Source organism: Brachyhypopomus gauderio, chromosome 5 (genome assembly GCF_052324685.1).
Source record: "Brachyhypopomus gauderio isolate BG-103 chromosome 5, BGAUD_0.2, whole genome shotgun sequence".
In the NCBI taxonomy this organism is placed as follows: domain Eukaryota; kingdom Metazoa; phylum Chordata; class Actinopteri; order Gymnotiformes; family Hypopomidae; genus Brachyhypopomus; species Brachyhypopomus gauderio.
The window spans coordinates 14701765-14718515 of NC_135215.1; the positions used below are offsets into that span (position 1 = coordinate 14701765).

Here is a 16751-nt window from a genome sequence, read left to right on the forward strand (position 1 = left end):
AGTTATCAGGTCCTAAAGTCTACAGTACTTCACTACCTTAGCAAATGTGCTTAACTTATATGTTTTTCTTTCCCGGAAGTATCGAAGACATCATGATAATGTCATCTGAGGAAACTTATATCACACTTTTGATCTTTTGGTGCAAGTGTAGTCATTAAAAAACTAACAAATCTTTTTTTTTCGGAGGGGGTGGCAGAGTGCAGCTGTTAAGCTTTTAAACTTTGATCATTAACACCCTCTGAGTTCTACTGTTTTGTTTTATGAATAACTACATAAACAATCATTTGATTCTTAGCAGGTCTTAACATAATGTAGAAATTATGTAAAATACTTGAGATGAACAATAAAATGTGACAAATAACATACGTTTGTTTAACAAAATCAAGGCCAAAATGCAGAAGCAGAATGTGAAAATTTCTCCCTTCCTGCTTCATAAGTAGCAGCCTGATGCTGCTATTCAAATGTCCATGATTAACTGAGCATCAGCAAATGTGACCACCTCTATTAAAGCAGAACGTTTGGTGGTTTGCTGCTCTGGAGCTTTCAGGTGTGTTGGCACAATGCTGAGAACATCAGCAGTAATCTTAGAGATGCAATTGTTGCAGTCCCTTCAACCTAGGAAGGGTCAGATTGTTTCCAAACAATCTGAAATCCATAATTTTTCCATTGAGAGATTATTCACAAGTGGAAAAAGTTCAAGACGATTGCCAATTTTAGATTGGATGCAAATTCACCCAAGATCAGACTGTGCAAGGCTTAAAGAGCTGCATCTCTGACTCTAGGCTTTCTTTAGCATATTAATATCTAATGACAGTGCAATTAAGAAAAGACTGATCAAGTATGGCTTGTTTAGAAGGATTGCCAAGAGAAAGCCTTTTCTTTCTGAAATCAACATACTGGCACATCTTATAGTTCACAGTTTGCATCTTGTTAAGTGTCGAAATGAGGACAGATGAGACTAAAGTGGAGACTTGGCCATAATTCACAACAGCACGTTTGCCAAAAATAGTTGTACAGAAAATGTTTTCAAGTTACTGCTGCTAAATGTACAAGCTACTGATTCATGGGTTGCTCTTAGATTTTAGTAAATGACATCCATTTTGGATTCATTTTTGTTATATAAACAATAAAATGACACTGGAATCTGTTGTGTTGCTGTTTATCTGAGTTTGTATTTACCTAATTTTAAGATCCGCTATATTCCAAATGATCTTTTATTGGCCTGATACCACAGAATTCAAAGAGGGTGAACTTTATTCTTCACATGGCTGTAAATCCTGCTTTATGGGTCATGATAACTGTATTGCACTCAGTACCCCAAAATTGGCTATTCAGTAACTTGGTGTCTATTCTAGACCTGTAAATTGGAGAGAACGAAGGCAGGATGCATTTATTGTGGCATTTAGAGGCAATTCCAAAATCTCTGTCCTTATTGCAGTCTATGGTTGTGTGACTGGGAATAAGGGGAAACTGACAGGACCCTTCATAATAATAATAAATAATAATAATAATAATAAAAGTATATATAAGTTGCATGTGTATAGAGCCTTTCACAAAACCCAAGGTCACTTTACAAAGGCACCAAGGTATTAACAGATATATTAACACTTAATATTGCACTTAACTAGGACTTTAATATTTAAAAGCTACTTAAATGTGAAGTCATAATAGTAACCAAAACCTGCATATCGAACCCTTATATTTAGTAAGTAGTGTTACCATAATAATGTGTAACAAGACAGAGCAGAATGCCAGTAATAACTTATTTGTAGTACTCCATAAAACATCATAACATGCTGCACTCAGCAACTTGTAAAGGTGGAAAATGACCATATCACCAGTTGTTTGTGTTTAGCTGATTATAGACAGCTGATTTATTTCAAGGATTCAAGGAGTTTTTATTGTCATTCGCATCACATTTGCATGGGGTGGAACGAAATTTTTTACTCAAGGTCCCGGTAATACAAATATACATTAATTATCTAAAAACAATTTAAGTAAAACAATTTAAAGTAATTTAAAGTGAAGAGCAGTAATGGAAGCGACAATATATATATATATATATATATATATATATATATATATATATATATATATATATATACACACACAGGGCATAATTTAAGCGCAAAACAGTAAGTCCACAATAGCAGCAACATGTTGTAAAGTGACCAGAGTTCAATAAAGTGACCACAGTGAGTAAAGTGACGAACAGTAAAGTGATTTGAACAGTGTCAGAGCAGTGAGTTTGTTAGGTGGAGTTAATGAGTCTCACAGCTTCCGGAATGAAACTGTTCCTCATTCTGGTTGTCCTACACTTTATGCTCCTCAGCCTTCTGCCTGAAGGGAGCGGGACAAAAAGTGAGTGAGCTGGGTGTATGGGGTCCCTCATGTTGCAGGTGGCCCTCTTCCTGCATCTGGAGATATAAATGTCCATGGTGGTGGGGAGGCTGACTCTAACAGTCCAATGCATATTTGTTGCATGAACAATGTATGCCTAATGAAATCATTTACATCGCACAGATTATAATGCTAATATTCAAGTGCTTACAATACATAAAACTGTTAATCACTTCACATTACCACATTATCACTGTTGTCTGCATCATATTGACGTCTGATTGATGTCTGATTGTTTTGTTGTTGATTGCTGTTCAATGCTCAAGTCTACACAGGGGACACAGCTTTGTTGCCTTTGTGTTCATCTGTTTGGACTTGAGAGTATCTTGCTCATATTCCTCACATGTCTTTGTGTATATGAGAACACCCTGCTAACACCATAAGAAACTACTCAAAGCCTGGGTGTAACTTGGACAACCAGCTGTCTTTCTCAACACGTTTCAAAACTGACCAGATCCTGCAGATTTCTTCTCTGCAACATATGGAGAATACAACCCTTTCTTTCTTAGGAAGTCACCCAGGTGCTTTTGCAGTCTCTTGTGATGCCAATGCTGGACTACTGCAACTCCCGACTTGTGGGTCTTTCACTACGGGTCATCAGACCTCTACAACTGATCCAAAATGCTGCAGCACGACTGGTCTTCAATCTCTCCAAGTTCTCACATGTGACTCCTCTGCTGTACTCTCTTCACTGGCTTCCAGTCGCAGCACACATCAGATATAAAACCTTGATACTTGCCCACAAAACACCAAGTTAAAGTCTTACAGAAGACAAAACGCAAGACTATTCTTTGTCCTGGCTCCGAGATGGTGGAACGATCTTCCACTTACTGCACTGAGAGTGCAGAGTCTTGCCGTCTTCAAATAAAGACTATAGACTCACCTGTTTGTTGAGTACTTAAATTGCCACTAATTCAGCAGATAGCACTTGTCCTCGTTCTTAAATTGTTTGTTTATCTTTCTATGGTTATTTGTGCTTCTTGGTATATGTTTTAATTCCTGTTTAAGTGAGCCTGTTGAATTTAAATACCAGGTAATGACTAACTCCTGTAGTTTAGTAGTACTCTGGTTCAAGGGGATCTTGAATTCTGACCTATCCACAGTACAATCTTGGATGTATTCTGTGAACAGTTCAAAGCACTTTGTAAGTCACTCTGGACAAGAGCGTCTGCTAAATGCCCTAAATGTAAATGTATTTGATCTTTGCTATTTGGTTGTGTTTCTCAATGTATGTCATCCCTGCGTGCATCTGACACCCTCCTGCTGAGGAATGTGTGGTATCAGGTCCTACTTTGTACTGTTTGCACCGTGAGTGTTGTAGGAGATTATACACCCCTGAGTTCATAGTGTTGAATGCTTGTTCTTGTATTGCTATGATGTGCCTGCCTGTTTCAGCGATGGGTAGATTTTCTGATGCCAGCCAACTTTTGCTATCTATATATCTAAACTCTATAAAGGGGCTTATCCTGCCATTGCATCTTCTTTGATTCTTTGGTATCTGTGACCCTGATCTATTTGAGAAACACTCTCAGAAGCTCATACTTGGAGGCCATTGCTTGGATCATGAATCATTTGCATTTTTATTCCAAACAGTGTAAATGAGTTGAATCTTCCCCAACGTCTGGCTGGTGAACCTTTGTTGGATGTTGGACTTGTAGGGGAATGCCTTATGTATGTTGAGGATTGTTCTGGTTGTGATACTGACACGTTCTCTTGATTAGTTGATTATGTCTACACATGGTGATGAGTAGGACATTCTGTACCTCAAATGCTGATTCACCGAACCCTTAATATTGTGAAGGCCATTCAATTTTTTTCCATTTCCGTTTATATCTCGGGTGACTAGCAGTATGCAAAAGATAATACCACAGTAAGACAGTTATACTAACATCATGTCTTGCTGACTACTGTGATGGTGCAGATGTTCACTAGTGATCTAGGGTTAGTGTGGGAGTGCAGGAGCATGGATGTCATTAATTACAGAGTCTGGTTAGCAGTTTCATGAATTTACCAAGAATTTTGAAAAGTGTGTGTGTGTGTGTGTGTGTGTGTCTTCTCAAATCTATATCATATCAGTTTGAGTGGTTTAGGAAGGAACGGGGTAGAGGGTGTCAAGATTACAGCCTTCTGAGAAGAAATATTATTAGCAAAGGGAATTATACAGTTACTGAGGTATAATGTATGGTGAGTCATCAACCTTGGAATCTCTCGTAGATCTCTCCATGTGTTTGCACAACGTACTACTCACAAGCAGACCCTGTGGGCTACCTAAGAAGTCTATTGGAATTTCCCTCATTAACCACATCACCCATGACTCCTTATCAAGTGCCACTCATACAGAGGAACTATCTCTGCTTTAGGTTTACTCCTTACACCGTCCTTTAGGCTTTAACTGGATATGCAAGCATAACTCACATGTCAGATATCTAATATTTTGTATGGTCTAATCATTGTTTGAATCACTTTCATTAAATCACATGTTGCCCTAGTGTCCATGAGGGCCCATTCATTCTGACACCACCCCCCTTTAGATATCCCTATTTAATAAGGCTTTCTATATACAAAGTGTTTTAATATTAAGAACATTAAGACTAATAATAAATAATCACTGAGCCACCATGCTTCTATCTCATTGGCTGTGTTCAAAATAGCCTACTACATACAACTGGCGTATTGCTTGGGCCCCAAATCAGTATGCAGTATGCGAATAAAACAAATTTTTCCAGTATGCGAAACATCCCCGGATGACATACTACTTCCGCAAAATATTCCAGTATGCGATCAGAGCTTTCTTCGTGGTGTACTGCATCCCATCATGCAACGCTACGTTCACATGACCTCGTAGTATGCTTTGCTTTTGTTGTATACTGGAAACTGTACTGCATACTAATATGAAGACCAGTATGCAGTATCCAGTATATATTGAGTGCAGTATGCAGTATGTAGTAGGCTATTTTGAACACAGCCATTGTCCATGTTGGTGTCCTTGGGCACAATGTTTTGGTTTTCTGTGCTTTATCATTGACCTTGGTCAGTGCTGTGGCAACCTATGGCAATTGCTTGAATGGGAGGAACTAAAGTAAAAAAAGGGGGTCTCCTGGTTGAGTGGCTGCTTGAAATGCTTGATTTTAGCAAATATCCTCTAGCTTCTTCTGAAAAGAGATCTGCCATGGTTTCAAAATCAGCATCAACAAAGGAAATTTTCTAGATTTATTCTTCTGGATTATTAGTGACCACTGCGCAGTCTCTATATGACATGGAGCAGACTGACCATTGCCATCAAAGAATCTGTGCAGGACATCATGACTCAGACATTTGCAATGATACGACATGATATTAACTTTATGAAAACACCGCTACACCAACTCAATGAGAAGTCCAAACGGACAATTATCATGCAGTGTACCTGTGTGGTGGACATTCAGAAGGCCCATCTAGAAGATGATGGTTTACAGGCAAATTGTTCATAACTGCTATCAGTGCCAGATTGGCAAAATCACATAATTACTTTGAAAGACCATTTCCAGGTAACTTTGAAGGTTAAAATTAAGCAAAGTTAACAGCAATAAAAATATTTCATTAACTTAGTGTTACTCTGTTTAAACATCAAACCTCAGTCTTTTGCTTCATTCGCTGTGACTAAGCCTCCCTTGAACCAGTTTCAGACATATATAAAGTATTAAAGACATACTTGAGTAAAAGTACAAGTACTCTATCAAAAAAGTGACTTGAGTAGAAGTTCAAGTGTTCTTTAAAAACTTTACTTAAGTGGAAGTACAGAAGTATTCAGCATGTTTTGTACTTAAGTATTACAAGTAGTTTATTTTAAAATGTATTACTCAAGTACTGAAAGTAAAAAGTAAAAAGTATTGTGTTTTGTATTAATTACATAGTCTTTATGATTGCCAGCTAATGTTAAATGAATACTGCAGCACGTCATGAACATAATTTAGTTAGTTAGCTAAGACGGCTAACCCAACTAACGCTTACTGATAGCTCAAGCTGGTGTATCTTCCGTGCGTTATATTTGTAACTTACATTGATGTGTTTCTTCAAGATCGAAGGTGAATTTTTGATGGCCGATATTTCACACTCTTTAGGGAGGCAGAGATGGCACTTCATCCTATAGGAATTTACTTTCACTCCAGCAAATGCAAACATTGTCTCTAGGTAGGGCCAGGGGTGGTCTCCTTCCTCACCCTCACCGCCACGATCACTCGTGGGTGTGAAAGGTGGTGGAAGTGGTGAAGGAGGTGTTGCTGGGTTATACTTGACATGTGATTCGAGGCTAACGAAACTCAAGTGTTCAGTGAAGAGTAGGCCGGACGCGACCGGAGAATGCACTCTCATGAGACAGCCTGCTCGCTTGACCCGATGACAGCACCATCCACCGCTCTGGCTCTGGAATATGTGGGTTTGACTCCTAACCAACATGTTTATAATTGCAAACATTTAAACATTGTATTAACTGTAAACATTTTATGTGTACAGCACATAAAAATGTATCGGAGTAAAAGTATTAAACTAGTGGAAAATATGTAGTGAAATAAAAGTAGGAGAAAAAAATAATACTCCAGTACATATATAGCATTTTAATAATAATAATAATAATAATCTTTATTTGTATAGCACCTTTCATACATACATGTAACTCAAAGTGCTTTACAGTATAAATAAAAGAAACATTAAAAGGAGATAAGACAAAGACAAAAAGAAAATGTTAAAAGAAATTAAAGATAAAAATATTAAAATAACATAAAAAGTAAAAAGTGAAGTAAGTAAGATAATAAAAATTAAAGTAAATAAGATAAAACTATTAAGATAGAGTTTCTTAACTAAAAGCGGATCTAAACAGGAATGTTTTGAGACTGCTCTTAAAACTATGCAAGGATGAAATGCCTCTGAGCTCTTCAGGAAGAGAATTCCAGAGCTTTGGGCCATAGTGGCTAAAAGCACCCTCGCCAATCTTTAATTGGCTTTTAGGAATCACCAGTAGATTACTGTTTGAAGACCTGAGAGACCTGACTGGAACATATCTAACCATCATTTCACTTAGGTAAAGAGGGGCAAGACCATGAAGACATTTAAAAACCATGACTAGAACCTTAAAATCTATTCTAAAGCTGACAGGTAACCAGTGCAGTGAGTGGAGTGCGGGTGTAATATGATCTCTCTTTCTCCTGCGGGTCAGAACCCTTGCAGCCGCGTTCTGAACTCGCTGTAGGTGCGAAATAGAGCTCTTTGGAAGAGCAGATAGAACAGCGTTACAATAATCTAACCTTGATGTGATAAATGCATGGACAAGTTTTTCACTGTCAGCAGGAGAGAGCATATCTCGGACCTTAGCGATGTTCCGAAGATGAAAGTAAGCTGTCTTGCATGTAGTCATGGGTGACGCCCAGGTTCTTAACACATTGTCTGGCTTTCAGATTCATTTGATTTAAATAAGTCTGGACATCATTCCTTTGTGAATCACTGCCAAGAACAAGAACCTCTGTCTTCTGTTTATTTAACTGCAGAAAATTGTCAGACATCCATGTCTGTATATCATCTATGCAGTCAAACAGTGAGCAAATTGATTTTAGGGCTTTAGGTTCTAGCGAAATATAAAGTTGAGTGTCATCTGCATATTGATGATAACTAATACCATGTTTATTAATGATGTGTGGTAACGGAAGCATATATAGGTTGAATAGTAACGGCCCAAGAATTGATCCTTGGGGGACGCCACAAGTTATTTTTTGATGTGTGGAGGAAGAGGTACCTAATTGCTACATAGTAATCACGCCCAGTTAGGTACGATCTAAACCAGTCTAAGACTAAGCCACTAAGGCCTACCCAGCTCTGTAGTCGATCAAGAAGTATTTCATGATCAACGGTGTCAAAAGCGGCGCTTAAATCTAGCAGAAAAAGGACTGAGAGTTTGCCTGCATCCTTATTCAATCTCAAGTCATTTACTACCTTAACTAGGGCTGTTTCAGTGCTGTGGAGAGCTCTGAAACCAGATTGAAAAGTGTCATTTATTTGATTTACTTTGACATAGTCATTCAACTGGATTGACACTACTTTTTCAATGATTTTGCTAAGAAAGGAAAGGTTAGATATAGGTCGATAATTATTAAGAATTGTGGGATCAAGATTTCTGTTCTTTAATAGTGGTTTAACCATTGCAGTTTTAAAAATTTTAGGGAATTCTCCCAATTGCAGAGACTGATTAACAATCGTTAGAACTTCATTTGCTAATGCGCTCAGAACCTGCTTGAAAAAGCTTGTTGGTAAAGGGTCCAGTTCACAAGTAGAGGATTTTAGTGATGAAATCACATCAAGTAGTGTTACCATGTCAACTTCTTGGAAATAAGACATATTAAAGTTAGGCTGAGTAACTGATATAAGGGTGGATGGTCTATTAGTGCTTGTTGCTATGTTCTGCCTTATACTAGTAATCTTGTCCCTAAAAAATATAGCAAACTCCTCACATTTTTCAACTGAAACAGTCTCAGGGAAGCCACAGGAGGTGGGGTTTACTAGCTGATCTATGCTTCTGAACAAGACAGCTGAGTTATTATTGGATGAATTGATTAAGGTAGAGAAATAGTTTTTCCTTGCTGATTTCACTTCACTGTTGTAATTCTGCAATGTTGTTTTATAAATATCAAAATGTACTTGCAATTTTGACTTTCGCCAACGTCTCTCAGCCTGCCTACAATCTTGCCTAAATTTTACAATAGATGGAGTGTTTCTCCAGGGCATCTTAATTTTACCAGAGAGTATTTTAGTTACCTTTGGTGCCACAGCATCAATACAGTTCCTAACTCTGTGTGTGAATGTTTCAACTAGCTCATTCCCATTTTCTGAGAGGGGAGGGAGGGACTGTATCATGTCTGTGAAGGCCACGGCACTGCCATCACTGAGATAACGCTTGGTTATTGTGCGCTTTTCACTGAGTGTTCTAGTAGATAATGACATGTTGAAAAATACACCAAAATGGTCAGAGATTGCAACATCAGTAATTTCAGTATTATTAACCTCTATACGTTTAGAAATGACCAAATCTAAGATGTGGCCATGCTTATGAGTTGGGCCTGATACATGCTGTATGAGATCAAAAGAGTTAAGCATCCTCATGAATTCTGAAGTGATTGGATTTGTGGATATATCCATGTGAATATTAAAATCCCCAGCAATTAAAACATAATCAAAATCAATTAAAATCCTTGAAAGCATTTCTTCAAAATCTTCAAGAAAATCTGCATGTAGTCTGGGAGGATGATAGATAACAATCAAAAGAACTGAATAAGTACTGTTGAGTTGTACTGCCAGATATTCAAACGTAGGATGTTCCCCTAATGAGATCTGCTTACAGCGGAATGCTTTATGGTAAAAACATGCAACACCACCACCTCTCTTATTTACCCTGGAGACATTAAAATAGTTAAAGTCGGGAGGTGAAGCTTCATTTAGCACTATTGCTCCATTGCTATCAAGCCAAGTCTCTGTTAGAAAAAGAAAGTCCAGACAGTAATCTTCAATTAATTTAGCTATTACAAAAGACTTGTTTGTGAGTGAGCGGACGTTTAGTAAGGAGACTTTGAAGACTTGATGTGTTTGATCAGCATCGCTTACATCACTTGTGCATTTCACTGGGATCAAATTTTGTTTGTTACAATGTTTTGTACCCTTATGTTTTCTTCTGATTACATTTTTATTTCGATTCTGAGAGCCATGCCACCGGCTATTTAAAATAACTGGAATGTAGCACTGACTAGGAGCATGGGTTCCAGTGTGTCAGACCTGAGAAATCACTGAGTGTGCAGGAGAAGTAGGTGAGTTCCTACAAGACTGCAGACTGTAGTGTTGTGGAACCTCTTCAATCTCCTGGAGTTTACCTCTGAGACTGTGGACAGATTCTCTGACAGGAGATGGGCTCCTTTGACTGACATTACTGACGTTACTGCTGGCGGTTGGGTGCAGATTCCGCAGGTGAGTGATTCCATACATTAGATTATCCACAAGCATTTGAGTCCCAGCCCTGTTAGGGTGAAGCTGATCAGGTTTAAAAAGCTCAGGACGCCTCCAAAAGATGTTGAAATTGTCAATGAAGTTTACCTTCCGATGTGCACAGGCTGTAGTGAGCCAGCTGTTTAGAGCCAGCAGTCTGGTAAAGTGACCACTGCCTCGACGTGCAGTTGGTATTGGTCCAGAAATGAACACTTCACACCGGGAAAACTCCAGAATGTCGAGCAGATGGTTAAAATCCTGTTTCAGTATCTCAGACTGTTGTTTGTAAACATCGCTAGAGCCGACATGTACAATCAGTCTTTCCGTAGCTGGATGGTCTTGCAATATGTGTGGAATCATGGGTATCACTTCACAGACAGTAACACGAGGAAAGCAAAAGGCCTTAATACTGTTGCTCCATACATCTCTGATGACTGAGTCCCCAATTAGCAGCGTTTTGGGCTGTGGCGGTGTTCCTCGTCTCCTTTCACCGTTAATGCCTCGGCGGCTAACATGGTTAGCATCCCGATGGCCAACATGGTTACCACCCCGATGGCCAACATGGTTAGCATCCTGATGGCTAACCCTCTTAGCATGCTTGTTAGCCTCCTGAAGAGCTGGAAGAGGTGGCCGGAGAGAGGGGAGAGGGCCTCTTTGCTTAGGCTACTGCCCCCGTGACATGGACCCAGATAAATGGACTGGGATGCAGAATTGTGAGGTGGTGGTATTTTCTGAACCAGGTCTCAGTCAGGTCCAGTCTGAAAATCTGCTGCAGTGCCATGCAACATCAAAATACTGACAAAATAAATTACATTTACTGTTACATGTTACATTTACTGTGCTGTAAACTGTATTGTAAACTGCAATGTTCTTATAATGAAGAAGATAAAATATTAACAATAAAATTGCAGGGTACTTAACATATGTGATTCTTAATGGAAATAAATCATGCTGAGAGTTTAGATTGAAGCATCTTAGATGATTCTTTATCTCTCCATGCAGTATGATCCCTTTCAGTATGTGCTGGGTTTGCTTTAGGAAGCTGTGGACTGTTGGAGATTATAGGGTTTTGATATAATCCCTCATCGTCACACCTCCAGACAGCCAGTGAACAACATTTCCAAGAATCCTCCTGTCAATCCTCATTCTATCCAGCAATTGACTCTTGGATGAAGATCAGAGAGCATGTGTGGGCTTACTCACCAACAGCAAGAGCAGATTATGGTATGGTAGCTTTATTGTCATTACACATTGCACAAGTACAAGGTAACGAAATTACGTTCCTCCGGGCCCTGGTGTAAAGCTCAGCGAACCCAGAGCGTCCCCACAGCGTCAGAAACGCGCCGCCGCTCACAGATTGGGGGGAGAAACATAGAGAGATAAACATTAGGAGAAGACAAAAAAATATGATCACAGATTATTCTCGCCACAGGACAACAGTCTGTGAGCATGCAAAAAATCCCCATAGCACATATAAGCATTGATAACACAGACAGTCAAGCAGTGAGAGGCTAGATGGGGAGGGGGGTGCCACAAGCCTAGCGCACACTTTTTGTGTCAAAGGTCGCAGTGGAGAGCGAGGGCCATACTCTGACAGTCTCTGTGTGTGGGAAGGAGCAGGTAACCAAGGCAATGACCTTCTAGACTATTAGATGTTTCCAGCATCATGTGGATCACAGACATGTCCTGGCTACAACATATATTGCTGGGAATCAGGTGTGGCTATCGACTCGTGACCTGTGTCTTAAGTTTAAGCCGCGTTACGTGGGTCCATTCCTGAGAGCAACACAAATCACTGAAGTCACTGGCTAAAGTGTCCCTGGACCAGTTGTATTTCCCCTTCTTTCCATGTCTCTCTCCTGAATCCATTATGTTGTGAGGACTTTGTGGAGTCAGGGTGCTGAGGAAGCTACCCCTCCCTCTGGACATTGATGGCACTCAAGCCTATATGATATAACTGATTCAGTATTCCAGACACAGAGGCAATTGGCGCCAGTACCTTGTTGATATGGTCCGGAGGAGCAATGCTGGATTCTGGGGAAAAATGTTCTAGATCCCGCTCTCTTCTCGGAATTTCACAAGGCTCATCCAGATAAACCTGCTTCTCATCTCAAGGGCTGAAGCTATTCAGATTCCTCAGCCATCTTAGAACTTTGACCTTTGTCACACCTTCAGCCTCCAACCAGCCTTCAGCAAAACATATTCCCCAGAATCCACTTGTCCATTCTCCTGATTATTCTGTCTAGTTCAGCATATCTCTGTCTATACATGCCTTCCTGATCCTGTTAGTCTTTGCGATGTCTTTGCTTTAAGCTCTGCCTTACATTTCTAATTTCGTTTTTCATTTTCATGTGACTCCGCCTCTAATATGAATATTTTAATTTGTCAAGTCCTAGTTGATACATTGGTGTGACCCTAATGTGACCCTTAACGACCAGACATGGAAATACCGCATGACTAATCTCTATATCTGAGTGTTCTATATCCTTGTAGTTGCATCATTTAGCAAACCGTACCATCTTACTAATATTTGTCACTGTTGTTCTTACAGTTATTATAACTTTTACTGCCCCTCTCCATTTGACAGTATATAGTTTATAATTGTAAAATCTTTACAAAGATAAGAGGCAACAGGACAAGACCGGTTAGATATAGAAATGTACATGGTTTTAATTATACATTTTAAAAGTGTAACGTGTGGTGGAGGAGGCAGGCACCACAACGTTCACGGTGAACATAAAGACGTTTATTTAACAAGTAGACGTATAAGCTCCGGATGGAGCGCGAGCAGCACTAAATCACACTCACGCAGACACGTAGCTTTAGACAAAGACGAGCACAAGACACTGCGCGAACGCACATTATATAGGTGAGTTACACAGACCCACGTGACCTTGAGACAAGGCACAGGTGTAACAAACGAACACGCTCACAAACAACCCACACCCACGGAAGTACAAGCATGGACATAACCGCACGCAGACGACAGTATGACACGCCCACAGGGAAGGGTCCGGAGCTGTTCCGTGACAAAAAGACATTGAATGGACAGTGTTGTGTCTGAGAATATTTTATTGATAAATAGTTCAATATATTAAAATTAATAAACGCTTTTTCAAAAACAAATAAATTTTACAAAACATGAATTCATCAACCCATTGAAGAGCTCTAAACAGTAAAAGAAATCTCTTAATTCATTAAGAGTTGTTGAAAATAGATTGACAGCACTTATATAATACGATATAATGTATACTGTATAATAATGAATTAAGATACATGTATACAAATGTTTATTATTCTGACTAGGACAGAGTGCTGTCTATCTATTTTCAACATTGATCATTCCAGTTTATTCAGTACATTAAAGGTTTTATTTAGGAATCTAGCCCCTTTTTTCATTTTTGTCATTAAGATTTACATATTGCTTCTGAGCACAGTGCTGGACATCTTCCAGAAATTGGTGAAGTAGAATGAGGTCCTGGTTTTCTGCATCTGTGCAAGTTGTATGCTGTAGGTGAAATATACAGTTTCAGAGTCAGACCAACTCCTGCACTGGTCATTGCTGCTCACTTATTATTTTATAATCAGATCGCTCACAAGGTCAGGCAGAATTTAAGACATCTGGGAAAGTGTGCTGCTGTTGGCACCACAAGCAGTAAATGTACACATAGTGCGTGGTCCGTGATATTACGAGGTGTACATATTACTCCTGTCCAAAAGCTTTCATTCAATTATCTGATGCGGCATGAGGGTATATGGTCAGTAATTATAAAATTTTACATCCAAATACCCAAATGAAAGCTGATGTATTCAGTGTTAATGTCACTCACCCTAGTGTAGGCTGTCAGCAGCCTATGCAATGTCCAGTCTTCTTTCTTTAGCCCGAGGACTTTTCCTTCATATTCTGACAGACCTTTCCCTGCTTTGCAGAAGTTCTTGAGCTTGAATATTAATAAGAACAATAGGCATGACCAGGCTTCATAACATAAATGGTTAGTTATTAGTACTGTGTATATAAAGAGTAATTAATACACATTACTCTGGAATACATTTTTAACTTACAGTGCACTGGGTTTTCCTAAAGGCATCTGGAACATAAATCTCAAGAATCTAAGAAAATAAAATGTAATATCATGGCACATATTCTGTTACCCTGTATTATGTAGTTTATGCAGATTATCAAGTCATTGCCTTTAGAAGTAAAAAGATTACAGGTCATAATCTTTCACAGTCTGCCATTCTATGAAGCCAGTCATACTTTTGCGCATTTTATTATAAATCTTACCTTCTCTGGTAGGTTGAGTTTTAAATCAGCTACAGCACTGATGAGTTCTTTTAAAAGATGTTTAGCTGTAGATGTTACAGTAGGTGCTGCAGAAACTACCCCAATGGTCAGAAGAAAAAGGATGAAGATCTTCATGGTTGAGGCGTTAGAAGATTTTTGAGTACAGTGCTTTCAGTGCTTCGGTGGCTTTGTCTTTTATACCTGTTTTATCATCTATTTACAAAGGATGTAACTGTGGCTTTTTTTTAGGGTTTTGTATGTATGGGAATGTCTGGTGGCATATCAGACAAACCGCTGTGTAACCAATTATGGTGTTCCTGTGGCGAGAATGCTTACAGGTACAACTTTAAAACAGGGAATTGCATTTGCATGAATACAAATTCTAACAGCCATATTAGTCGATATATCCAGTAATTACTGTAGTGTAGTTATATTTTTATTGTTATAGCTTTTAATTGTTTAAAAAATTCGTAGTCTTGCTTCCTCTCTGATCAGTGTTTAATCTGAGGTAGCTATATGGCGGTTCGGCTACATTACGTAGCTTAGTGTTTGTGGCAGGAAGGAGTAGATAGACTCAAGTAGATAAGCCCAAGTATGACTAAAGTAGCAAGAGATTGGCTTGACCTGATAATTTCAGAGCATCGTTGGTGGCCGGTATACCCACACATTCAAAGAAATTTAATTTTGCCAGTAAGGTAGCTATTGGTTTGCTGACGTCTTTGTTACATATATGCTGTGGTCTTTGCCAAGGGGGACTTTTTCTTCTGTGTGTCCCCACACCCACATGATTGATCTGCACTGCATGCTGTAGATAGTGCAGATGTAGCATACATTCCTTTGCAAAAATGTATTGCACCAACATAATCACTACTCATTGCTGCAGTGAAGTTCACTTACAGTTTTCTTGTACACAAAGATAAAATCATCAAAAGATTTTAATGTTTATATAAAATGAAAAATTTTTGAAAAACACATTTCCGCATGTTCAAAATTCTCATGTTATGTTTTGTTGACATTATAAAAAGCTTAAAATTATAAATGTTTGGGTTTGTTCAACTTTGAATAGACTACAGGTGGGAGCTACTTATGATGTGCTTCCAACTCCACAAAACCTTGGGCAGTGGTTAGGTGAGGATCCAACTTGTAAGCTATGTGCAGGAAGTGGTACATTGAAGCACATCCTGTCGGCATGCAAGGTGAGTTTGTCACAGGGACGTTATACATGGAGGCATAATCAGGTACTTAAATCACTGGCAGGTGCACTTGATAAGAAGCGTTTGGAAGTTAGTGGCATGCCAGTTGCTAGTTCCAATAGAGTAATTAGGTTTGTGTGTGAGGGGCAGCATAGCAAGGAGCCAGCACAGTTTTCAAAAGTTGGCGATAAGTGGGCTGATGCAAGAGATTGGAAACTGTTGGTTGATGTAGGCTGTAAATTGCAGGTTCCAGAGTGTATTGTTGTCACAAACTTGAGGCCAGATGTTGTGTTGTACTCTGAAAGTAAGCGAATAGTGTATTTCATAGAGCTAACTGTTCCGTTTGAGGACGAAGTTGATGCAGCATATGAAAGGAAAAGGTTGAAGTATGCAGATTTGGTGGCTGAGGTAAGAGAGCGGGGCTGGCAAGCATATATTAGACCTGTAGAGGTAGGGGCTAGGGGTTTCGTGGCGAAGTCTGCCACAAGACTACTGGCTGAGTTTGGATTTAGAGGCTGTGGGATGAGAGCAGTGGTAAAGGAGTTGTCAGAGGTAGCTGAGAGATCTAGTCAGTGGGTGTGGCTAAGAAGGGCTGAGGGTAGGTGGGGTAAGGATAGTACTTGAAGAGATAAATTGTTTGGTGGGTGTGATGTTGAGATATGGGTAGGATTGTCACTTGGCTTTTCCGATAGCCGTCGGGTTGCAGGGTTGTTGGTAATTTTGTGATGGGCTACATTGTGAGCTTGGAGGGGGGTGGGTCTGGGACGCCAGACTCCACTGATGAGCCTTCTGGAGGTGTTGGGGGCTCAATTCATCGAAACACCAACGAAGGGAGGTGCCTTCCTGATGACCCCAAGGAAAAGCTTGCAAGGTAT

At 39.4% G+C, this 16751-nt stretch overlaps 1 protein-coding gene across 1 annotated transcript; it reads right to left on the reverse strand.

Moving 5' to 3' along the window:
• Positions 1-13644: 13644 nt before the first annotated feature.
• LOC143513837 (uncharacterized) lies at positions 13645-15087 on the reverse strand. The gene is made up of 4 exons (XM_077004543.1): positions 14684-15087; positions 14461-14508; positions 14229-14339; positions 13645-13906 (listed from the first exon to the last, which is right to left on the reverse strand). Exons 1-4 carry the CDS (start codon positions 14816-14818, stop codon positions 13781-13783), a joined length of 420 nt encoding a protein of 139 aa, XP_076860658.1. The 5' UTR covers positions 14819-15087; the 3' UTR covers positions 13645-13780.
• Between the last annotated feature and the right edge of the window lie 1664 nt (positions 15088-16751).